Source organism: Ambystoma mexicanum, chromosome 7q (genome assembly GCF_040938575.1).
Source record: "Ambystoma mexicanum isolate Mex_15411 chromosome 7q, UKY_AmexF1_1, whole genome shotgun sequence".
NCBI lineage: Eukaryota > Metazoa > Chordata > Amphibia > Caudata > Ambystomatidae > Ambystoma > Ambystoma mexicanum.
This window is the reverse complement of record NC_090941.1, coordinates 796839304-796865546: the sequence shown is the minus strand read 5'-3', so window position 1 is coordinate 796865546 and position 26243 is coordinate 796839304. Positions and strand designations below refer to the sequence as shown.

General features: G+C 43.3%; 1 protein-coding gene across 1 annotated transcript in view; it reads right to left on the bottom strand.

Annotated features, from left to right (window-relative positions):
* The window catches only part of LOC138527770 (matrix metalloproteinase-20-like), a 307602-nt gene that overhangs the window by 91392 nt on the left and 189967 nt on the right, over nt 1–26243 (bottom strand). The window contains exon 6 of the mRNA XM_069639052.1: nt 7662–7773. Within this exon, the coding sequence (XP_069495153.1) occupies nt 7662–7773 (112 nt within the window). The remainder of the gene's footprint in view (nt 1–7661; nt 7774–26243) is intronic.

Sequence of the window (26243 nt, the reverse complement as noted above, 5' to 3'; positions counted from 1 at the left end):
GGTCATTTTCTGCACCTGCCAAATGGGCCTCTGGTGTTGTGACAAAGCAGTGCCTAGTAGTACAATGATGATGGTGTCAATTGGGGTTTCAAAGTTACCTTGCAATACAAGAGATAGTGAGATGTCAACTGACTATGCTATCCCTCACATGATCCACATCCTCTATGGAGACGAAGTGGACCGCTCATATCACATCACTATTGTCCCACCCCTTGACCCTGAGACCTATGAGGAAGTATGGGTGGATCCGGCAGGCAATGGGGGTTGTATTTTTATGACATGCATGCCAGAGGAATAGGTACAATAGGGGAAAGCTTACAGTCTTTGTGCAGGGCATGGATACCACAAAAGGTGGCCCCACCATATGAGGTGTCGGTGAGAAGGGAGAATGAGTGCATGCGTGGTAGGATGTTTGTTACTTTAGAAGTTATTTATTTATTTATTTATTTTTGCATTTGTATAGCGCACAGTCAGGCCCAGGGCATCGTGGCGCTGTTACTTGTAGTTCAACTTAGTTACATACAGGAATCAGTAGAAATACAAAAATGCATTTAGGCAGGAGATACATTACAATATGCATTCAGGTATTTGGGGTTGAATAGCTGAGGTATGAATAACTGCGGTATGATGCTGTTATGTGAAGAGTAGTGTTTTGGCAGCTTTTCTAAAGGTTAGGTGAGAGCATTCACCTCTGAGTGCTGGTGGCAGTGTATTCCAATGTGTAGCTGCTAGATAGGGGAAGCTGGTGCCACCAGTTCGAGCTCTCTTGAATTTGGGCATCGTGAGCATGTTTGCGTAGGGTGTCCTGGTAGGTCTGTTTGTGAGGGTGGGGTGGATTTTTTCAGAGAGGTAGGTGGGAGCGGATTGGTGAATACATTTGTGTGTGAGTGCAAGGGCTTTCAAAATAATTCTCTCTTTGATAGGTAGCCAGTGTGCTTCTTTCCTAGCGTCTGAGGTGTGCTGACTTTTTAGGATGCCTAGAGCTGCTCATAGGGCATTGTTTTGAAAACCTGTAGTTTAGCCAGATTCTTTGAGGATGTTCCTAGGAAGAGAGCATTACAGTAATCTAGTCTTGATCCAGTGATGGCTCGGGCGATGGTAATGGAGTTTTGTTTAGATAGGAAGGGTCTAGCTGCTGTAATAAGTTTTGTGTGGTAGGCTGCAGCAGAGGCAATAGCATTGACATGCTTGGTCATTGATAGTTTGGAGTCGATGTAGACGCCTAGAGTTTTTACTGTGTTGGCAACTGGGATTTTGATATTGTCGATGCTAAAGTGACTGAATTTAGGGTCTAAGTTCTTGAGTGTTTCATTGGTGCCAACTAGTAGTAGCTCAGTTTTGTCAGAGTTCAGGCAAAGCCCGTTTTCAGCCATCTAGGCTTGGATTGTGTTGTAGATGTTATTTAGTGTAGTGGAGTCAGTGTCATAGTCTCCTGATAGGGTGATGAGGATCTGTGTTTCGTCGCCGTAATTCGTATACGAGATGCCTAGTGCGTCCAGAATGAGAATGAGGGGGTGCATGAAAATGTTGTAGAGTGTAGGAGAGATGCAGGAACCTTGTGGGACCCCACAGAGGATAATCGTGGGGGACGCCGAGGCAGAGTCTGAGAAGACTTGCACGGTTCTTCCTTGCAGGAAGGAAGATCTCCACGTGGTGGCTTCTGGTGAGAATTTGGCTGTGTTCGTTAGTTGGTGGCATAGGACCTTGTGGTCAACGAGGTCAAATGCTGCAGAGAGATCTAAGAGGAGAAGGAGGACCGGTTTGCTGGCCGCCTAAAATCTCGTCCATCTGGTTTTTTAGGTCCAATAGCTCGGTTTCTGTCCCATGTCCTGGACGAAAGCCTGATTGGCGTACCCCTAGGATTTTATTGTCAACAATGAATTTTTGCACCTGAAGGTATGCAGCTTTGTCCAGTATTTAAAGCAAAAAGGGTACCATGGTGATGGGCCTGTAATTGTTGGGAGAAGTTGGGTCTAGAGTAGGTTTTTTAAGTAGTGGCCGTACCCAGTAATGAAAGGGGGGGATTTTGGAAAGGGAGTGAACCCATCCTACCCCCCTAGGTGCTTTAGGGTGAGCCCCATTGGAAGAACTATAATAGACCATGGGGGCATCCTAAAGGTCCCCACATGATCATAGTATGGTACACAATTTAGACGTTTAGGCATGGTGCACGCATATAAGCAGACACCATTTTGCAGATATTAAGTAGCCCTAGCTGAAGCACAGGGCCTGCATGGCTATGCAGTATTTAGTGTGTTATACACAGTCCGCGAGCGTGAACAGGAAATCTGAATAGGCCCAAGCTATGATGAAAGAGGCCCATGCTTCCAACCTCCTCAGAAACCCTTCTTTGTTCTAAAGTTGTTGCCAATATGTTTGTTCTAGATAGAATGTGCCCTACAAGGCCACAAGCCAGTACTCGGTGCCTTGACGTATGCGTTATCACAAACAAGCCAGAGCAGGCATCCAACCCCCACCCAGCCAACTATGAGTTATAGAGCCCACAACTGCCCCAGTCCCGAGACCCCTAAATTCCAAGATTGACCCCAGACCATCAACCACAAACCAATCAACCACAAAAGATCGAAGAGCATGGTCGCCCCACCTTTATTTTATAATGACATGATTTGTGATGTAAGGTACAGGGAGGGATACATTACAGTTCAAAAGCAAGGGTGTAAGCCTTGGAAGCTGAGAGACGTGATTTGGGGATGAGAGAGGTATGTGTGGGTTAGAGTGACTTTGAGATTTCCCCTGCGCCAGTCTTTGAGCATGCCAGGTGCACTGTATAATGAGGAGGATAGCTCAGGAGGATAGCTCAGGGGCAACATGCTCACCTTGGAAGCAAGACGACACAGACCATCACAGGTTCGATCCCCGGGTCCGCGCTTAGAAACCTCTGGGTATTAAGCACGTTATAAATAACCTATCATATCATATCATATATCATATCATTGAGTAGCACTATTTACAAATTTAGCTAATGGCTTCTTTGGCCTAGGTTCCCTAGAGACAATGAGCCCAGCATACCCCACGTGATGGAAGACAGATGGACTGGGTTGGGACCAATGACCTTACATTCCCTATGGAGTGCGCCAACCATGTTTACAATCACACCAACCAGCCACACAGATTCCCACTGTATACAATGTCGTGACCTATGACGCTGTGTCTCCTTTCAATCTTCTGTTTGTACCCTTTTTTTGGGCAGAACGTTCATTGGCAGCAGAGTTCTTTGATGATGCACCTATTTTGTAGAAATAAACACGTGTTATCCTTGCAAGAGTTTCTTTGGCCTTTTTCCTTAGCGGGTTGTTTCTGGTGTGAGTGGTTAGGGACGTGCCTTCACTAGTCAGCCAATCCAATCCTAACAAGTGGGTGTCAATCATTCAATCAACTCCACTGGTCTTCATGTTCACGTCCATTGAATTGAAGCCAATTTATTTTGGAACCAGGCCCAGATAACTAGGCATGATTATCCTCCAACTTGGAAAACGATGACCACAACCTGCAATCCTAGTCTCTTATTGACTGTCCTTGAGATTCTACAGAAAAACCATTTCCAGATGCTTCAGCTCATGTTAGTTTCACTTCTCATTATCTAAGTATAGTAATGATTTGTTATTTATATGCGCCTTCGCCCAAGTGCTGTTAACAAAACATATTTGCGTACTTACTAACATGGAGTTCTATCATGCGTTTATATAAGCAACTTTAGATTATGAAATGCACAGCCCCTAGTTATAATGGCAGTTTATTAGCATCTGCTTCTTAGAAATGACAGAGCATGAAAACACATTTTTTCTTTGGATGATATCATATTGCAATATAACGGATTTCTCAGCTTTTGAGAAACATATCTCTTAAAGTGAGAATTACTTAAACTGGCTAACAAATTACAAAGCAATTCTATGTGTGAGAATCTAAATACACTTATATTACAGTGTGCAGTGAAACCTTTCAAAATAATATTGCATGTTTAACAAACGTATTTTGAATGTGCATCACCTATGTTGCTTAAGTAGGCAGCCTTTAATGTCACTTGCAGTTAACATGTTTTGTTAATCATGCAATTTTAAAGTGTTCAATAAGGTCTGTATATTTTCACTTGTGCTTAAAAAGAAAAGGTTGTCAAAGCCATTAGCTCAGAATGCACATATGTGAACATGCAACTCTACATGTCTTTTACCAACCCTGTCAAGTTTCAAAAGACGGCTCCAGGCATATGTGGCTTGCCTTGGATTGGGAGCTGTTCAAATGGCAGTCATATTTATGTAGTTTATGAGAGTATGCTGGCTGTGCATCATACCCAAATGAAACACCTTCTTATTAATAGGAATCACTGCAAAACACCATCTTTGTCTCTTGTGCTTCTTACTAAATTGCTGAGAGTTGGCATTATAGATGAAGTGAAGTATATCAAGAGACATAGTTGAAGTTTGAAAACATGAAAATTCAGATGATTGAGCTGGACAGCAAGATCCTATGTGTTCAAAGAAAGTCATAATTGACAAGTGTGGCAAAGGAAATTGTGTCTGTTTTGCTGAAGCACATTCTGTAAATCTAGATACAGAAAGTGGAGAGAATTTAAATGATGTAAGAGATAATGCTTGGGAGAACATTTTGATATTAGTGAAACTCAATGTTTTAAATAATAGGGGTCTGGCTTAGATGATCTTGCAGATTTCATTCAGAAAATTAAACTGAATAAAAAATAGATAATGCGGATGATAGCAGATGAAATGTGTGCTATGGATCCTGTTCTTGTCTCATGTTTCTTTCACCATTGATATGTGCACTTTATTTGTAGTAAACAAAATGTACCATTAGGTATAAATGAACACTTTTTTTCTGGAGAAAAGAGTATTACACGTGTGGAACTACATTCACATGTTGTTGTGGGTAAAAAATGGTGCAAAGTTTTAAAAATAAGTTGTTTTTGAAAAGCACAGGCTAAAGGGAAGCAGAAACATAACTCCTGTTCCGCCAAAGCGTTCCATCTTCAAAACAATGAAAATTCACTGGAGCGTGAATGGAGGTGTTAAGACATATGTAACATCATTATGCCTGTCTTCGACATCTCCATTTACGTTCCAGGGGATGCGAAAATGAGACCCCTTGTCTTTAACAAATGCAGCACTTGAAGGTGATTTAAATGTTTCCTAATCAGCAAAAAACACCTAGTGCACTAAAACTCCCAGGGTGACCTCCCACAGTACAGGAAAGATCTTATTCAATAACATAGCCTGAGAATTGCAATACAGTAAAGATAAAAATGAACATGTCTCTGATTGGGTTTATTGCTAATGTGCTATTCATGCTTTGCAGTAATATCCCTTGCATGCACTCGCATACCATTTATGTGGGAATTAGGCAAAGCTGGATTTATGCAGAGTTTTGGGATCTGACTAAAGCTTTCCACGCTCTGAATTGGGCAACTCTCTGGAGTAAACTAATCAAACTAGGAGTTCCTTGGGGTTTACTGCAGCTGATTATTTGCTTTTACTCCAAAACCTTGGTGGCTGTGTGAAGCCACGGTATCGACAAGATGCTTGTGGAGTTTTGTACCAATAGGGGTGTTAGGCAGGGATGTCCACTAGCTCCCCTGCTATTTATTATCTTTCTGTCGATTTTAAGCCTTGTTGCCAACTGGGGATCACTATTCCCACCTGTTCTTAAATGGCTGCAACTACCCCGCTCTTCCATATGCTGATGAAAGGCCCTTTGTTTTTTGCTTGGGCTATGCTATTGCCTGAAGCTGAACCTGCCAAAATCACATTTAATCATATATGGAACATTAACAAGGTGAATATTGATGTCATGGACTCCTATAACTAGTTGGGGGATGCTGTTCGCGAAAACCTGTAGCTATAGATCCTACTTGGTAATGCTACAAAATAAGCAACATATGGGGCTGGGGGCCTGACCAGATTTTATTATACGTTTGGAGGTCATTGGTTATGCAAATGTCTGCGGATCTGCAGGCCACAATTCATGCTGATGTCCGTGATGAATGCAAAGTCTGGGGCCATTCAGATCTTGCAGTATTACAATGGCTTCCTAAGGAGGATACTAGCGCTTGGACCCAGCACGCCAGGGGATGCGCTGTGTTTGGAACTGGGAGTTCCCAGCATCAGGATCCTAGCACAGTGCACCTATTTACAATTTGCCGTAAAATTATTTACCTGCAGCATAGAAATGCAATGGGAGAAATGATGTCCCAGTTCCTGCAAGTAAAATATCTGTGACTTAAAAAGTGTATAGCTCTATTTAGCTGGGGTTTAGATTTTAAGGAGCAGACTAATGGAAATTGAATGTGTCTGACCTACAAAAGAGATCTAGGTGTCTAGACTATGGCTTCCTAAGGAGGATACTAGTGCTTGGACCCAGCACGCCAGGGGATGCGCTGTGTTTGGAACTGGGAGTTCCCAGCATCAGGATCCTAGCACAGTGCACGTATTTACAATTTGCCATAAAATTATTTACCTGCAGCATAGAAATGCAATGGGAGAAATGATGTACCAGTTCCTGCAAGTAAAATATCTGTGACTTAAAAAGTGTATAGCTCTATTTAGCTGGGGTTTAGATTTTAAGGAGCAGACTAATGGAAATTGAATGTGTCTGACCTACAAAAGAGATCTAGGTGTCTAGACTATGGCTTCCTAAGGAGGATACTAGTGCTTGGACCCAGCACGCCAGGGGATGCGCTGTGTTTGGAACTGGGAGTTCCCAGCATCAGGATCCTAGCACAGTGCACGTATTTACAATTTGCCGTAAAATTATTTACCTGCAGCATAGAAATGCAATGGGAGAAATGATGTACCAGTTCCTGCAAGTAAAATATCTGTGACTTAAAAAGTGTATAGCTCTATTTAGCTGGGGTTTAGATTTTAAGGAGCAGACTAATGGAAATTGAATGTGTCTGACCTACAAAAGAGATCTAGGTGTCTAGACTATGACACAATGATAAGGCACAGGATAACATATTTGGTGGCCTCTCGTTGTGTGATATAGTTTGACAAAAATATTGTAAAATGGAGCTCTCCAGCATATAGAAGAATGATCTTAATGGTGAGACTGAATATTTTACCTCTGAGGGGATGTATGGGCTGCCTAGCCAATGCTAGGCTCTGTGTCTGTGGCTCGGGGACATTGATACTCTGTTAGACTTTATGCTGATTTGCAGCCGCCTAATTAACATTAGGAGATTGCAGTTTAGGGGCCATTTCTATTAATCATAATATTAGAACCACAGCAGAGACTTTTTGTGTATTGATGACACTTATGTTTTAAGGACATGAGAATTTGATAAAGCTGCATTTGGGAAATTTGACAGACATTTTTAATGTGATTTTACAGGGTGTTATACATTGTATTGTTTTAAACTTCTTTTGTATAATGTTTTACATATTATGCCATGTGATATTTATTGTATCATGATCCTCTGTTAATGGCGAAAGCTAAATACAAATTAATTTCTCTCTCTCTCTCTTGAACCATAGTTTAAACATAACAATTAACCAAAGCAACTGTGTAAATGTTTAATGGGCATACATTGTTTTAGTTCTATCATTTTGACAATTTCCAAAGGTTTGAAGGCAAGATAGTTACAAACTCACTTCAGAATTATATAGATGCATATAAGCCACAGAACATCTTACCCATCTTTAATAAAAAGAAGCCCGCTTCCAAACGTAGTTGCTGCATCCAATGAAAATATAGGATTACATTTCTCAGGAACAGTCACCATGATTGCTTTTCCAGACCTTGGACCTTTAAATAAACATATTTCCAGATATTTATTATTTCTTTCCTAAAGATCATATAAGACGTTGAATTGATATAATGTGAGTATGTGGCTAAACATGATATACTATTTGTGATGGCACCAAACAATCAGGGTGCTCAGAATGGGCTGGTTTTGCATGTGCATGCTAGTGTTTCAATTTGCCGGTCAGTAGAACACATTCACCCATCTTCCTCACCCATGCAGTCATTTTAGCACCACTTTAACTCCCGCTCCCTAAAAATTTAAACCTGTGATGAATTAACCGTACCTTAAACATTTCTGGTGCTTGAATAGACTATTGACGTTTCCATGTTTTCCATGTTGATTATGTCACTATAATCAACATAGAAAATGTACTGCATTTCAACAGCACAACAACCAAGACAACCAAGACAACCAAGACAACCAAGACACTTCAGATAAGCTATCTGCTTCATTCTTCCTAATTTAATGAGAGCACCTAACAGCCGTGAGTGGTGTTTCGATTGCTTAGGCCCTTAACTTTGGTGGTGAGCCCTTAGCAGCCTTGTCAGCCCACCAGCTGTTTTATCACCTCAATGCACCATTATGTTAATCGAACGCTAGACATCAGTTTATTGGCCACTTACATAAACGTTGCTATTTGCTACCATTTTCTACACTTCAAAGCCCTATGCATTGTCCATAAAACATTAAGCCGACAAGGAGCCAAACTCATCCAAGCAAAAATCACCCGCTCCCAACCGAGAAGTGACTTAAGACCTAGTACCACCCTCCAACTCGAAACAAGACACCTCAAGAACAGAGCATTTGGAGGAACCTCCTTCCCTTATCTGAAAGCCAAACTATGGAACTCGATCCCGGAGGAAATAAGAACAATGGAAGACCACCTAACTTTCAGGAAACTACTGAAAAGCTGGTTATTCAACTTGGTGAGATAAACATGGACCAACTATTTAACAATCCTCCTCACATGCTGAATGCCCATCCCATAGAATGCCTACTTCTACAAACCATAAGCCAGAAACAAGGAAACAAGGGATAAATGCAGAATGAAAAACAATAACATAGCTACAAATACCCAGAGATCACCCAAAATCCTCTAACCACTTCCCTCTTCCACACCTCAACAGGGCTAGTGAATCTACCCGCAACAAACTACACATCACTCTCGAACCAAGCTACAAACCCAATAAACTCTGACAACAAACAACTCAAACACTGTACACCGCTCTTCCGGACAAATCAATCCCACTGTACAAAGCAAAACACATCGAGAAACCTCACATGCACAGATGTCAGTTCTTCCTGATTCTGTATGCATCGTCAGTTGTTCCTGATTCTGTACGCATCAACAGATGAACACAACATCTATCCTATGTCTCTCTCCCTCACTAACCAACCCAACCCAACCCATTTTTCCTTACAGCCACGTGAGCGCCTGGAGACCATGAAAATGGCAACGTGCATGATATAAAAGAACTCAACATAACATAAACCTGACACCTGATGACTAGGGAGGCTGATTGCTAGGATAACCATAGTTATCTTTTAAAGAGCCTCTCTTTTTTGGGCCAACTAAGATTTTGTTACCCCTCAACTCTGCCATACATACCACACCAACAACATCTGGTATACACCAACAATCCTATCCCTAATAAGTAGGAATGGGTGCGAGAGTTCGAGGAAAACTCAAAGCGCTAACATTTTGTTGGGTTGTACCAGGACGACCTTACTGGATTTTTCTTGAGGCTTGAATTAAGTGGTTCTGCCTGATTTAATTTTGTGTCTACATAAAAGCAGGTGAGGAGAAGGAGAGAAAGTATTTTTGCCATATGTGGGAATGGAATTATAACTTTGTATTGTTTATGATTAATAATATTGTAGTTTAGAGTAGAATTACATTGATAATAGGGACTGGATAGGATTTGGGAATTACGTTACAAATGTGTTGATTTAGAAGCAGGCATATGATTTGTGGGTGGAGGAGAACTACACCAAACCAGTGAGATTAAAGCAGTGTACCACACAGATTTATTTATGCTGGTGTAAGTGAATTCCAAAACAGGGAGAACCACACATTCAATTGTAGGCAGAGGGCAAAAGCAGAAATAACCTCACATACATTTTGTAGTTGGAAGAGAACGCCAAAGCAGTGAGAACCCCATTTCAATCTCAACACCAAATCACAGGGAAGCTTGCATGCCTCTTGAAGACAGAGGAGAATGCCAAGGCAGTGACAATCCCACGTGAGTTTATTTTGTAGATGAGGGAGAGTGACGAAGCAGTATTAGGCACAGAAACACTTTGGCGGTGGGTAAAATGACAAGGAGTGTTAAGCACACATGTATTATGTAGGTGAAGGAGAATGCCAGAGCAATGAGAACATATGTGCATTTTATAGGCAGATGAAAAGGGCAAATCAATGTTAGGCTCACTTTAAATTTGCAGGCATGGACAACATCACGCCAGTGGAAACCTATCATGCATTTAGTAGGCAGAAGAGAGGGCCAAAGCAATGTTAGGCTTTCTTAAATCCTTTAGGTGGAGAATACAAAGGCAGTGAAATCCCCACATTTATTTTGAAGCCAGAGGAGATAAACAAAACACTGACAACCCATGTGTATTTTGTAGTCAGAATAGAAAGACAAAACACTAAGAATTCCAGTTGCATTTTTCAGGCAGAAGGAAGGTCAAAGCACTGAGAACCCCATATGCACTTTATAAGTGAAGGCGAAGGCCAACGCTGAGAAAACTCTAGATGCAGAAAAAGGCAAAGGAGAAAACCAAAGCAGTGTTAGGCAGACATGCATTTTATAGACTGAGGAGAAGGCCAAATCACAGAGAACCCCACATACATTTTTTGTAAGTGAAGGAGAAAGTCAAAGCAGAGAAAACTCTAGATGCAAAGCAGGCAAAGGAGAAGGCCAAAGCTCAGGTAGGTCCATGTAAATTGTTTAGGCAGAGGAGAAGGCCAAAGAACTTAGAACCACTCCTGATGTTTTTTCACAGTGAAGTATGTCAAAAAACTGAACATGCCACTTTTTGAGGGCAAGGCATAGGAGAAGGTCAAAGCACTGAAAACCCTACATGCATTAAGTAGGTGGAGGAGAACACCAAATCACAGAGAGACTTGCATGCCCCTTGAACACTGAGGAGAAGGCCAAAGTACTGAAAAATTCACAACAATTTTATAGGCAGGGGAGATGTCCAAAACACTGAGAACAAGGTATGTGTGGGTGTGTGAGGCACTATCTTGTAACAAAGCTGCAAAATGATACTTCAACTTCAGTAAATAGGTCTGAGATCAGGTAAAGCGATTTCAGGTGCAATAGGGAGAACGTCTCAAGGCCACTTGAGCCAAGTGAAGACTATACAATACAAAAACGGTTGTTACCAAACAGTGGCCCTATAATGCACTCCTTGGAGGATGTATAGTCCCAGAAAGTTCAGTGGTCTTGATTGGAGAGTATCCAGACTGGGTGAGTCTAAAGCAGACCAGTACATTAAGTAATTTGATGAAATAGCAATTTAGCGAATCATATTTTGGAGGACATTTTAGGGAACAAAAATCATTTAACCAATTGACATTCAATAATAATGTTCAAGTAAGTGAAGAATTCAAGAAAGATAGCGTGTCATCAGTTTTCATAAGTAAAAATAATCTTTTTTTACAGTAGTCAAAGTAGAAAAATGATAGTACATATCAAACACGTCTAATTTTATGTATTTGGTGTGCATTGCACACATTGTTTCAGAATAAATCAAAATTCAAAAACATTTATCGGGTGAAAATTCTGTTTACAACATACACACACATTTATACAGTGGCCTAAAGCCACTAAATCGTAAACATGTCCAAAAAAAACCCTCTTAGATTATAAAATTGCTGACATGTTTCGGAATCTTAAAGATCCATCTTCAGGGCAGGAGAGCTAAAAGTGGTGTGGCTTACACTGCTTGTAGACACCTAAGGGGTTACAAGTAGAACAACTAATTACAAAATGTTCTGTTGGGTAGTACATAGGTGTGTACATATACAATAAAATACCATATCAGTAAGAACCCCATGTGCATTTTGTTAGCAGAGGAGTAGATCAAAGCACAAAGTAGGTGCAGGAGAAGGGTAAGCACTGTTCAACACACCTGAATTTTATTGGAGAGTGAAAACTTTAAATACAGGAGAAACCCACATGCATTTATTAGGTGTAGGAGTCCAAATAAACCCACATACATTTAGTAGGTAAATGAGAAAATCAAAGGACTGTGAACCCCACATTTTTTTTATTTGAGAGTGAAAACTTTAAATACAGGAGAAACCCACATGCATTTATTAGGTGTAGGAGTCCAAATAAACCCACATACATTTAGTAGGTAAATGAGAAAATCAAAGGACTGTGAACCCCACATTTGTTTTATTTGCAAGACAACACCAAAGCACAGAGAAACCCATGTGCCATTTGTAAGCAGGAGAATACCAAGGCAGTGAGAATATCATTTGCATTTTGTAGGCTGAGGAGAAGGCCAAAGTAATGAGAAGGCCACATGCACTGGTGCCCAGAAAGTGCGTCTATCTGGTGTAGATGCTGCACTTGGGGTGGAACAGTCATGGACAGCCCCATGTACAGCATTGAGACAGTCGCCATCCAGGTGGTGAACAATGCCCTACAAATAGCGAATAAGGGTGACTCATGCAGTCTCATTCTGCTTGCCTTCCCGACTGCATTCAACACCATTGACCACTGTATCCTCCTATCCCCCCTCGCTGACTGGATGGGATTTGCTGGCATTGTCCTGAATTGATTTACCGGCTACCTCTTAGGCAGATATCAGGCCTTCCAGATTAACACATTGTGTTTTAACTGAGTCCCAGCCTTTTTCAGAATGCCCCAAGGCTTCATCCTATCACAGATCCTCCTTAATGTTTACATGGAGCCTCTGGGCACCCTCCTCAAACATCCCAATATAGCCATTATCCAATACACTGACAAAACGAAATTATACATGAGATAAAAAAGTCTATTGGACATCCATTGCCTCAATGAGTGCCTAGCCATCATCCTATCCTGGATGTCGACTGTCTATGTCAAACATAACCCCTTCAAGGGTGAATTTGTACTCATTGGTCCCCCGCTAAACAAAACCTATCCAACAATGGCTCAACGATATGTGCCTAGAATGATTTAATTTGAGCACCCAAATGCCCTGGCTCCAAATCTCAATCCTTTGCAAAATCAAACCCTTATCCAGCCGCAGGACATCTGGGCCCTAGTGCAAACCCTCGTGGTCTTGCACATAAATGGAGAAACACCCTCTGATAGGGCTGCTGTCTATTCCCCTGGCTCTCCTAAGCACAGTCCACCATGCCACAGCATGCATCATTATGGGTGCATGGACATTTGTCTGAATCATTCCTGTCGTATGCAAACTACACTGGCTTGTTCCCCTGGCCAGGATAATGTCTGAGACTGTATGTATCAGCTCCAAAGCAAGTAGCACACATGTGTACCTGGCAGCTAGGCTCCACATATCTGTTGCCACACGCTCCTAGTGTAGCAAATCAACCAACTCGTCTACAAAGTGAGGAGCCACAAACAATCCTCTTGCCATTCACCCACCCTCTGTAAATCAATCGCTATATGGGCTTGGAATGCCCCCGCAATTCTCCAACTCCGCAAACCTCTCAAAACCTGGATTTTTCAACAATACCTGAACAAGGACTAATCCTGATGGATGCCTGAGGGTTTGTGTTTGCTATAAAAATGAAAAAATAAATTAAATAAATGAATTCACAGACTGATGCACAGAGGACGGCTCATAATACTACACTAATGTTTAAAGACGCCAGCCTAAACACTGGCTACCCACACCCTGTGCAGTGCTCCGCTGTTCTTGACTACGACCATGCTTTAAACAATACAATATGATCAAATAAAATACATGTGTCTGTGCAGTGGCCATGCTGTTTAATTAGTAGCCACAGATCTCTTCCTCTTCAAACAGGGGCATTGGTCTCAGGTAAATCCAGTTGACTTGAAAACGATTTAGCTGTGTATGCACTTATATCAGATGATTGAGTATAGATTTCAGGAGGAGAAGGAGAATGCAGAGAAGGATTACGTTGAACATCCACTACCTGATCCATAAAGGGGAGAAGAGATGATAGCAGCTCAGAAATGAATTTCATAATCCACAGAGATAACTACTGAACATTCCCGCCCTTGAATTTCCTTGGAAAATTAAGAACTTTATAAAGATTATGCTCCGTTTCCTGGTTCTTCTTGGATTATACCACAGATAGCAAGGGATCCAACAAGGCAGAACAAGAGAGTGCAGGCATTGACAAACTGATGCAATTGTCAAGTGCAAGCATTTTACACAAGAAACCACTCAGACACTCCATGTGCACTAGTATACAGTCTGTTCCCCAAATGGTCTGACATAACACAGAAGTATACATTTGCAGTCAGCCTCATCAGCAGCACCAGCTCCTCTATAAAAAGCATCAAAAAAGTAGCCACTGCAGTCCCCAAAAAGATAAAAATGTGAAGGCCCATCTCAACCCTCAACACAGATTACACATGTGGAGTTAGTTTACCTCAGAAAAGCAGCAAGGTCAACTGGTCATTTCCAGCCTGCCATATATGCAAAAAGGTGTCTTGCAAAGGAAGCCAGGAAAGAATGAGGGCACCTCTTTCTGTGGGCATGCATAAGAGAGTATCATCCATGTGCTTGGCAAAAGGAACAGGCAACACATTTGCACCACTGTCCCGCAGCATTACACCTTTTTCATCGATGTTTACAAACCCTGTCAGAACACCATCTTTGCCTGTGGATCCCACAGCTCTCAGAAAAATGATTTCCCCATCAATGAGCCAGTACCCTATGGTAAGACATTTGAGTGTGCTGCAAAATATCACAAGCGGCACAACATATGTTGTTCCAATGATAACATTGGTATAATGTTTCTACAGTGTAATGTTGGCAAATGTTAGGGTGAATTCTCCAGAATGGCTAATTTCCCTTAGCAGCTTTGCTGGATTTCTAGGATTTCTTTTTTTCACCTGGTAAGAGTGTGAGCCTTTCTTTCCCACTCTTACATGTGTTTTGCTGAGTATGTTTTAAATTTGTGTGTGTTCTTGGACTGTGGAGCCTCACCTACTCCCAGGCATCATCTTTTTACTGTGTGTTACACAGCACCTTCAGTGCAGTGACACAGGGTTGTCTTTTAGACTTCCCAATTCCATTTTCTGGGACTGATTACTGTCTCCCAGAACATGTAGAGTTGCCATTGACTTTATTAGTCTCTTTACAACCACAGACCCAGTACAAACCATCTTACATGGAGTACTGGAAAGGGTTACTACTTATCCCTTTTTGTCGGTTTCTCTTGGAGCACTGTTTCACTCCCTTTTCATCAAGACTTGGCTGGTGGCAGTGGTAACTACCCTATTTTTCCTACCGCGGTCATCCTAAATAACCTTGGTAGTGGTTTAGGCTATCTTGGTAGCCTCAAACTTAAACCCGCTAGACCATATGTGTTTTTATTTGGTTCCGGCTGGGTTTATTTGCCATTTCTTTTTGAAAATATCTTTCTCGTGTTTTACTCTGCGTGCCAAACCAGGTTTGGATCCTTTGTTCACTGTCCTTTCGTGGGCTTCTACACAGAAGCCCTCCTTAATGCGCTTGAAAGTCTGGGTAGGCAGGATGTGACGGAGGGGTTTCAGGACCATGGTAACCCAAGTCGCACTCCTGTTTGATTGGCTAGGTGACTGTCCCGCTAGGGCAGCCACCCTGCTTTGTGATTGACAGCCAGGCTGTGTGAATGGGGGGAAACTGCATAAAAAGCAGGTCTCTGGGACTGGAAAGGCAGAGTCGCCACTGGAACGAAAGAACCGACGAGGAGCTGACAGAAGAGGACCCCTACAACGACTGAACTGGCCGGTGAAGCCCTGCTGCAGATCTGAATCTTCAGACTCGAACGACAAGAGAAGATCCTCCAGGAATCTTCTTCCCCTGAGCTGGTGGGACCAACCAGTTTCCCCAAACTTCAAGCCAGGACTCCCTCCTCTGGTCGAATTCGCTGTACAGAGCTACAGTGGGCTGGATAGCCAGGAAGTTCGGACCCTGCTTGGGTTTTAAGGAGCGCACCTTTTATTCGTTGTTTTGCTCTGCTGCTGGTTTCTTCCCTGGGGCAGTGCAGGACCCTCCAGTCTTCCTAGTTCATGTCAGTCCGACAGTCGCTTCAGGAACCGTGAGCCTACAGGAACTGCCAGGAACGTCCACCTCAGCTACAGCTTCTCCATATAAAGGTACTGTGCAAATCAGGTTGTTCGTTTCGTCCAGTCACGGTGAAGGTGTGTAAAACCTTTTGCCAATCTGAGGACTTGTCCTTCTCTTCTCTTTAAACTAAATTTTCTGCTGCCCAACTTCATCTGTAACTCTTGGCAAAGACTTAACCGCGAACCACCCTGAACTGTGTGATCTTGAGCAAAAGACTTTTGTCCTATTGACTTTGGCTATAAGCCTTTTTAATCCCATCACTGTAGTTCCTCTTTCTAGATTGCCCTGCTTACTAAGCTGTTGGTGCTGCTCAATTTTAGCCTAACTTTGTTTTTCCCTCCCTCTTTAAATTGCTGGAGTGCCATTTTGCTCATACTTCATTTTGAGTTTACCTTGTCCAGAATCTATTGGGAGTGGTGTGGTGTATTGGTAACGTGATTTTTCAACTGCTTTACTTTAGTGAAATGTTTTACAACTGATGTGTAAATAAATGTATATTCCTTTACTCAGAAACCTTGATTCAGTGTTTGTTTGAACCATAGTAAACTGCTGTTCTTTGTGTAACTATTGATACTGTTCACTTGCTGTTGTGATAAGTCTGGCTGCTCAACCATCACTATCACTTTACTGTGTAGTGCAGGCTTGTACCAAAGGTGAATTTGTACTGTCACTTGAAGTCTTAACTGTTTGTGGTGTTCCCAAGGGGTACTGCATATGGTTCTGCCTAACACTGGTGTACATCGGTGAGGAATAAGCATAGTGATTGCACGTAGAGTGCTGCTCTTACCTTGGATCAACTAACCACAATGCTTAACATCACTACAAAGCAATATTAATCATGTCTGATATGGAAAGCTACAGTCAGGAGACCCTCTGTAGTTAACTGTGGATTATATGAAAAATCTGTGTAGAAATAGGAATATCTCTGTTAAAGGCAAAAAGTCTGAATTGATTGAAAGGTTGTTAGAGAAACAAAGCCCGGAGGATGGGTGTGAAATACATAACCCTTCAGCAAATGTGGAAAGTATTGAGAATGATAATGTGTCTGTTACTGATGAGTTGGAGGAGCAGATGTGTCGCATAATGTAGGCCTCACTGCTCCCTTACCTGCTCACCCACCTCAACCCTTGTCCACTTGGACCCCTACAGGTCCTACACTCAGTGCTGAATTCATTGCTCTAGAAAAGATGAGGCTTGAATTGGAATTCAAACATTTAAATGCCCAAACTGAACAAAAACACCAAAAACATAAGCTCAGAGAAATGGAGTTGAATCATGAACTAGAAATGAAAAGGTTATCTCTTGAAAATGCTTCTCTCCCAGAATCTTCTAGGTCTTCCAGTCCTAAGAGACCCCGTATGCTAAAGAAATTGTGGGTATGCATGAGGTTAAGCTTGATATTTTGGATTGGTTGGCAATGTTTGAATATAACCATGGGATTCTAAGTCTTACAGGGAATCAGTTGCTTCCCTGGCTCTTCTCTAGGCTACCCACTGTTGCATCTGATGTTGTGATGGAGTTGGGGGAGGTGGATAGGATGGATTATGAGTGTGTGAAGCTAGCTTTAATTTCTAGATTTGGGAAGACCCCTTCCCATTACCTTAAGAGGTCTAGGACCCTCAAAAAGCATGATGGCACCTCTTGCGCTACCTGGGTATGTGAATGTTTGAAAAACTGAGACGGTTGGGTTAAGGGTTACAGAGTAAACACTTATGAAGGTATGAGGAATCTTGTTATGATGGAGTCAATTTATGATGCCTGCTCTCCTGAGCTCAGACAGCTGATTCTAAGGAGATAGATCCAAAGAAGTTAGCTAAGGCTGCTGACTTGTAGGTTGCCAACAGGGCTACTCATAAGGATACTGGGTCTACTCAGAAGAAGGATGAGGGAAAGCAGCCAAAGAAAGATAACAAGGAGATTTCTAATACCTCCAATCTAAAAGAGGGCCACAAACAGCAACATAAGGGTAAACCACAGGGAAAACCAAATCAGGCTAGTGCACCATCTGGACCCAAACCAGATGGAGGTCAGAGCAAACCCCTATTCATCAAGACATTTGGGAAATGTTATGTTTGTGGGTCAACTGACCATGTGAAAGGGGATCCCAGATGTAAGGGTAAACCTCCAGGGGTCCACACTGTCTCCTTAGCCTTCTCCCCAGAAGAAGAAGTACCTATGGCAAGTGGAAACTTTCACCTACTGGCTGATGAACCCATGAGAGTCTCAGCTAGTGGTTCTTTAGTGTCCCTGGGCTTGTGGGAACAACAGAACTTAGATGTCTATAATTCCATCCCAGATAATACTAAAGAGTATTATAAAGATAGCGTTCTTGTGAATGGACAGGAGACCCCTGCCATCAGAGACACTGGAGCCAGCATAACTGTGGTGGATGAATCATTTTTCAAGGTGGAGGATGTTGCTAAGGCACCCAAACGCCTCACCAAGTTAGCTGTAGGCCCTGTGCAAATGCTTCCCCAGTTACCAGCTCTCATCCAGTGTAATGATATGACTGTCAAAATACCTGTTAGTGTGCAGAGTGAAGTGCCTGGGAGAGTTCTGTTGGGTAATGACATGAAAGCTCTTGGAGTTGTGTCAAGTACCCCCAGACCTCCCAATAAGAGGAAACAGGAGCTCACTAGGTATGCAAGGGAGAGGACCTTGAGAGGCTCTGCAGAGGAGTTGACAGAGGAAACTATCACACAGGGGCACAGGGGAAACCCAAGACCTCAAGGAAAAAGTCAGACAGCACCGCTCTGCTACCAACAAGGACATCCACAAGATTGTCCAATATCACACCTGTGATCCCTCCACCTGCTGAGGCAGAGTGTGAGGTGCAACCTTGTGTGGGTCAGGCAGTTTCTGAAGAGTCAGATCTGGAAGAAGATACTGTTTTAGTTGGAGATCTTAACCATGTTGACCATCCTGAGCTGCAGTCTTTACTGGCAGAAGGTGGACCCAACATGGCAGACTTCAGCAGAGGACAAAGAGAGCGTTCTAGTCTCAAGGGTCTTTGACAACAGGCTGCTAACTAACTTGATGGGCAAGAAGTTGGAAAGCATATGTTAAGCTGGGAAGATGGCCTCTTTTACAGTGAACCGACTGAGTCTATCCCTGGGGACTGCAAAAGAATTGTAGTGCCCCTTGCTGTTAGCCTACAGTTCCTACAGTTGGCCCATGAGATACCTTTGGCAGGTCATTTGAGTTTCAAAAAGACCAAGGAAAGGCTCTCCTTACACGTCTACTGGCCTAAGATGGGTTCAGAAGTTGACAAATTCTGTTGGAGCTGTCACACTTGCCAAACCTCTGGCAAGAGTGGAGCAAAGAATGTGGCACTCCTGGTGCCTCTCGCAGTGGTGGGAGTTCCTTTGAGAGGGTGAGCATCAACATTGTTGGTCCCCTTGACCCTCCCACATCTTCAGGGAACAGGTTTATCCTGGTTGTAGTAGACCATGCTTCAAGATACCCAGAAGCTATACCTATGAGAACTGTTAGGCTCAGGCTGTGGCTAAGGCTCTGCTTGGTATTTTTACCAGAGTAGGGTTTCCTAAGGAAGTGATATCTGACAGGGGATCCATTTTTATGTCCCACTACATGTAAGCCATGTTGAAAAACTGTGGTGTCACTTACAAGTTCTCTACAACCTACCATCCACAGACAAATGGACTGTTGGAGTGGTTTAATCGTACTATGAAGAGCATGATAGGTGCTTTAGAGGAACCCCTTAAAAGAAAGCGGGACCTTCTACTGCCATGCCTTCTCTTTGCATATAGAGAAGTCCCTCAAGAGGGAGTTGGCTACAGTCCTTTTGAGCTTCTCTATGGCCATCCAGTCAGAGGTCCATTGGCCCTGATTAAGGAGGGGTTGGAGAGTGCTCCTTCCCCCAAGCCAGTTAGAGTGACTGACTATGTGATAGGTCTCCGGAGGAGAATGTCACACATGATGGCAGAAGCAAGTGATAACTTAAAAGCAGGTCAGGCTCTGGTCAAACATTGGCATGACCAGAAGGAAGGCATGGTTGAGTCTACTCAAAACCAGATTGTATTAGTTATGGTGCCAACAAAGCAGAGGGCCTTGCAAGACAAATGGATAGGACCCTTCAATGTTGTGGGCAAACTTGGAGATATGAACTATTTGGTGGACTTAGGCAGACCTAAGGAGGATCCCAGAGTCTTTCACACCAACCGTTTGAAGGCATATGTCTCGAGACCAGTAGTGGGAGCTTTGATTCTAGCTTCAGCTCAAGAGGAGGAGGAGAGTGAACCTCTACCTGACCTCCTCAGAGGCCAACCTTTGGATGAGAAAATAGAAGGAGTCAATCTCTCTTCTCAACTGACATCTGAACAACAGGAGGAGTGCAAAGTTCTGCTAAACCAGTTTGCCACCCTGTTTTCACTATCACCAGGCTTGAACCCTTTTGGCCAGCATGATATACTCACTGGTGACTGTCTACCTGTGAAAAGCAGGGATTACAGAATGTCAGAACATGTGAGATCCCACATCAAAGGAGAGGTCAACAAGATGCTTGATCTCGTGGTTATAGAGCCATCTACAAGTCCATGGTCTAGTCCAGTTGTTATTTACTTCCTGCCCAAGATAAATAAGAATTATGAAACTTTTCCACCATACAGGCCAATAATAAATGGCATTGGATCTCTCACGGAGAGGATATCACAATATATTGATTAACACCTTCAACCTCTCACCACAGGACTTGCCTCATTTTTGAGAGATACAAAACATGTTATTCAACAGATGGAACTTAGCCCGTGGGAATCCAACTTCTCATTTGTGACCCATGCTTTAGGCAATCGAACCTGGCAAATAACAATCAGAATAAGGTAAAGTTTTTCGTCTTTCACTCTTAAAACATTATTTTGGATTACCCAAACTCAGCCACGTTGTAGTAAGGAGTAACACAAGACTTTTATAATTAAAATAACTGGTCCTTCTGAAATTCTTTTCCGATCTATCAATTTTGGTATAAAAGAAACCCACCTTTTAAGTCTTGAAATCAAATAAACTACAATTATTTTTCGAAAAAGAAAAAAAAAGAAAAAAAGAAAAGGTGAGTTAACCAGGATATTTAATTCAATACAATAGTGTTCCTCTTCTTTAGTCTTGTTTTCTATACAGAGATGATACAAAAGCTCAAGAGAGTGCATTTAGAAAGTGTTAAAGGTGAAATGATCATTAACCAATGTTATGTTGAGCTCAACTTTCAATAATTTTGTTAAAAGTATTCTAAATTACTATTATTTTTCTGTGTACAGAATCTCGCATGAGGAACCACGGCTAAAAGCTGTGGAGAAACACGTGTTGGGAGAATAAAAGTGTATTTCATGTAAACTTAGATGACTGGAATGTATGAAAATAATACATGAAAAATAAAATCAATTAAAATTTAAATAACTAAGAGTCTATCGTATCATATCTGGTGCAGGAGTCGCACAAATTACAAGTGACAACATATGAAGAAAAATATTTAGTCATTATTGTTTCAGCCACAATAGAGTCATTTGGAGTGCAGATCCAAGCACAAAAGAATATCATTGGCACATTAGAATCGCCCTTGAAAGGACTACAAGCCAAAAAAAGGTTGAAGTATCTAAACAAAATAGGAGTGGTAGAGTTTAATTCCATATTGTCTCTGTGTGCTTGAACCCCTTCCTCCCCGGGGTCCAACCCTTCCCTTTGATCCACAGCTCACCTTGTTTTCTTGGATGGTTGTCTCTCCGTCCTGCTTTCAGCGCAGGGGCGTGTTGATTGATGCAGGCTCGTTGGTGCCTAAGGTAAGTGAGAGCGCGATGCACCCTTTTCGTATTTGTATTGAACTGAGTTCTTTTTCTGTGTCTTTTAGGTGCCGCGACGTTGTCAGCATGGATGCCGGTAATGAAGAACAAAGGCGGTGAGTAAGCGCGGTATGCGGCACCTCTAGATGTTTCCACGCTAACCTGGAGTGTCTTTTCCCCCTCGCAGATGGATGAGAAGTTCCGGAGAGACAGTTCCCCCAGAGCGGCTGGGATTCAGGTAAGCGTTTGAAGCTCGTACTGTATTTGAAAAAAATAAAATAAGCGAAGAGCTGTAGAATGCCTTTTCTCTGTTCTTTTCCTCTTCTTTAGGAAGCAGCGTGCCGGGATGGGAATGACACTGCCGAAGATGCCCGCAGAAAAGAAGGAGCTTTGAATGATGGGCAGAAGGGCTGCAAGGTAAAGCTGTTCCTAAGTGTGTTCTTGTTCTTGCAGGAGCAGAGCGCAGAAGAAAGATGCAGGCTCACTGGAGACCGATCCGAACACGGTGAGTGTCACGCTGCAGGTGCAGAAAACACAAAGCATGCTTCTTAGCCTGGGTGTGGCTTAAATAGTCTCTGGATATCCCAGGTGCCTCTGGGCTGAACCACACCCAAAAGACTAGACCGCACATGCAGTTCTGGGAACCGAAATATGTGTGGGCATCCATCTTGTCCCCAACAATGCATTACAAGTCCAATCCCCAATGTTATCCTATGGGAGTGAGTGAGTCTGGTGCCACAAGCACCAAGTCTGACTCCAAGTGAGTCTTTGGAGGGATGGAGAGGCCCTTGAGGGCCATGTAGGTGATGGTGGCCTGGCTCCAGCCTGACATCTTGGAGGGCTGGGGACAAGAGGGGCAGGAATCATGACAGCACTCCCCCCAAGGCCCCTCTCAAGGTGGCTCTTCTGTCTGGTCCTGGTTTGGTTGGATGGTTTTGATGAAATTGTCTAAGCAAGCGAGGTGCATGGATGTACTTACAAGGCTCCAATGTCCTGTCTTGTGGACCATACCCCTTCCAGTCTACTAAGTAGTATAATCTGGATCTGATGTACTTTGAATCCAGGATGTCCTTGACTTCAAATTCTGGCTCCCCGGCAACTACTACTGGCTGCGGTGGCGTTGCTACCCTGGTCCCAGGTTGAACAGGTTTAAGGAGAGACACGTGGAACACAGGATCAATCTGCATGTTTGACGGCAAAGCTAGTTTGACCGCCACAGGATTTATCACAGAGGTGACAGTGAATGGACCCAGGTATCTTGGACGGAAAGTTCGGGGTCCTTTAATGGACACGTATTTAGACGCCAGCCATACTTTGTCTCCCACTTGGTAGTTGGGGGCCTTTGCTCGGTGTTGATCAGCAAACTTCTTTTTGCGATTCTTCGCTTGAAGTAGGTGTTCAGCTGCAATTTTAAAGGTTTGAGAAATGGTTGTGTGCAAGGTTTTGACTGCTGGCATTTCCAGGGTTGTAGGAATGTCCAACTCAGAAGTACGTGGGTGCCTGCCATACATGGTAAAAAAGGGTGTCTGCCCGGTGCTGGTGTGTAGGGAATTATTATAAGCATATTCAGCAATCTCTAATAGGTCGAACCAGCTTCCTTCAGCTTGGTGTAACATGCAACGTAGATACTGCTCGAGCATCTGATTTGTCCTCTCAGTTTGACCATCCGTTTGGGGTTGGTGACTGGTGGATAGCCGGATGTCAATCTGGGCCATAGAGCAGCATTTTCTTCAGAAGTTTGATACGAACTGAGTACCTCGGTCTGAGACCAAAACTGAAGGGAACCCATGGGGCCGTACGATGCCTTCAAGAAACACCTTTGCCAGAGTGGAAGCATTTGGGAGCCCCTTAAGAGGAATGAAATGTACAATTTTTGAAAACAGGTCCACGACCACAAGAATAGTGCTAAACCCTTGACTGGGTGGTAAGTCAGTAATAAAATCGAGGGACAACGTGTGCCAGGGTGCTGGTGGGATTTCCAATCGTTGTAATAGCCCAGCCGGTTTCTGCTTGGACGACTTGTTTTGAGCACACACTCCACAAGACAGAATGAATTGGATAATGTCTTTACGCCACGTGGGCCACCAATAATTTTGTTTTACCTTGGCTTGGGTTTTAGCGATTCCGGGGTGGCCCTCGATCAAGGAATCATGATAACCGGACATGACTTGTTCTTGTAGCTCTTGGTTTGGTAAGAATAACCGATTCCTGAAGTTGGGCAGCTGATCTTTTATCATGTAATGTTCTCCTTGCGCACCCCACGCTTGTAATTGTTCCAGACTCATCAGGCTTTGGATTTCTTCACGTATTTCTTTCTGAGTTATGGTTGCTGTGATTCCTAGGAGCTTGTCACTCGGGATGATTGCTATTGGATCAGGAGTGTGATACCCTTGCTCTTCGAACCCCCATACCGGACAGGGCATCGGCCTTCCCGTTTTTCACATCTGGTTGAGACGTAATCACGTAGTCATATTCAGCAAAAAAAAGAGCCCAACGTAGTTGTCGTGAGGATTGGGCCTTTGCCGTTTTTAGGTACTGGAGGTTCCGGTGGTCAGTTATTACGGTGATTGTGTGTCTGGCGCCCAAGAGATAGTGCCTCCATGCCTTAAAGGCTGACTTAATGGCTAGGAGTTCTTTGTCTATAATAGCGCAATTGAGTTCAGGTGGTGTGAATTTACGTGACTAGAAGGCAACAGGGTGTAGCTGGCCCCTTTCTGGGTCCTTTTGTGAGAGAACGGCTCCCATAACCATGCTTGAGGTGTCTGTTTCCACCTGGTATGGGAGATCAGGGTGAGGGTGGCGTAAGATTGGGGCAGATGTGAATCTTGCTTTGAGTTCCTGGAAAGCCTCCTTGGATTCAGTTGTCCACTCAAACTTTTTATTGCTTTTCCTTAGTAATGACGTGATGGGATGCACAATTTGCTAAAATCCTGGGATGAACCGGCGGTAGAAGTTTGCAAAACCCAGCATACTTTGAACCCCCTTGAATGAAGTTGAGGAGGGACAGTTCAGGATAGCATCTACCTTGTGTACATCCATTCGGATTCCATTTGGGCTGAGAATAAAGCCCAGGAATTCCACATCGGAGATGTGGAATGAGCACTTTTCGAGCTTGGCGTAGAGCTGGTGTTGGCGGAGTTTCTCCAATATGGATCAGACGTGTTTAACGTGGTCCTGCTTTGATGCGGAATACACTAGGATATCGTTGATGTACACTAGAGCGCAGACATCAATCAATTCCCGTAGGACATTGTTCATGAAGTATTGAAATGCATCAGGCATGTTGCAAAGGCCAAAGGGCATTACTTCGTACAAGCCGTATTTGGTGCGAAAAGAGGTTTTCCATTCGTCCCCTGTTTTACGTGAACAAGGTGATATGCCCCCCTCAGGTCGAGTTTCCTATAGATTTGGGCATCTTTGACTTGATCAAGCAATTCCGGGATCAGTGGCAGGGGGGTAGCGTTTTTTTACGGTAATCTGGTTCAGTGCGCGATAGTCGATGCACGTTCTCAAGTCCCCCTCCTTTAACGGTACGAAAAATGGAGGACTGGCTGCTGGAGACTTTGAGGGAAGGATGAACCCGTTGGCCAGGTATTGGTCAAAATAGGCCTTCAGGTGCTGGTTTTCTGGTTCCGTGAGTGTGTAAATTCGCTCACAAGGGATTTGTGCGCCGGGTATCAGATTGATTTGGCAATCGTATCGTGTATGCGGTGGCAGGGTATTAGCCTTTTCTTTCTGAAAGACATCTTGAAAATCCTGCTATTCACTTGGGAGCGTGCTGATTGCCACCGTCGCAAGCGTGGAGGTTCTGGTGTCTATTGGTTGTTTCTCTTGGCAATAACATGTGTGTGGGCACAAGTCTCGGGAAAGGCCAATTCTTTTGCTCGCCAATCGATTCGAGGATTGTGGGCTACCAACCATGGCATTCCCAAAATCAACCGGAACTGTGGTGCCTTAATGAGGTCGAAAACGATAGATTTTTGGTGTCCATCCTGGCACTGAAGGGTTAAAGCTGCAGTGCATTGGGATACTGGACCAGAAGCTATTTCCGTGCTGTCGACAGTGGTAACAGTGTTGGAGGTTGATTTAGGGCATAACGGAAGTCCCATCTTTGCTGCAAGATCCTGGTCGATGTAATTCCCAGCGGCCCCACTGTCGATGTGCGCTCTTACTGCGTGCATCCGAGATGGTTGTAGGGGATTGACTAAGACCACACGTGGTGCAAAATGGGAGGTCTGTAGTCCACTTTCTTCGCTCGACAAAAGGACCCCTACACTTGCCGGGCTGGGGAGTTTTCCGATTCCTTGATGGTATCTTCCTTGTCCGTGGCTCCTACCGTCCTGTTCGGTGGCTTCACAGGGTACTCTTTAAGGAAATGACCTGATGTCAGGTACTGTCAGGTT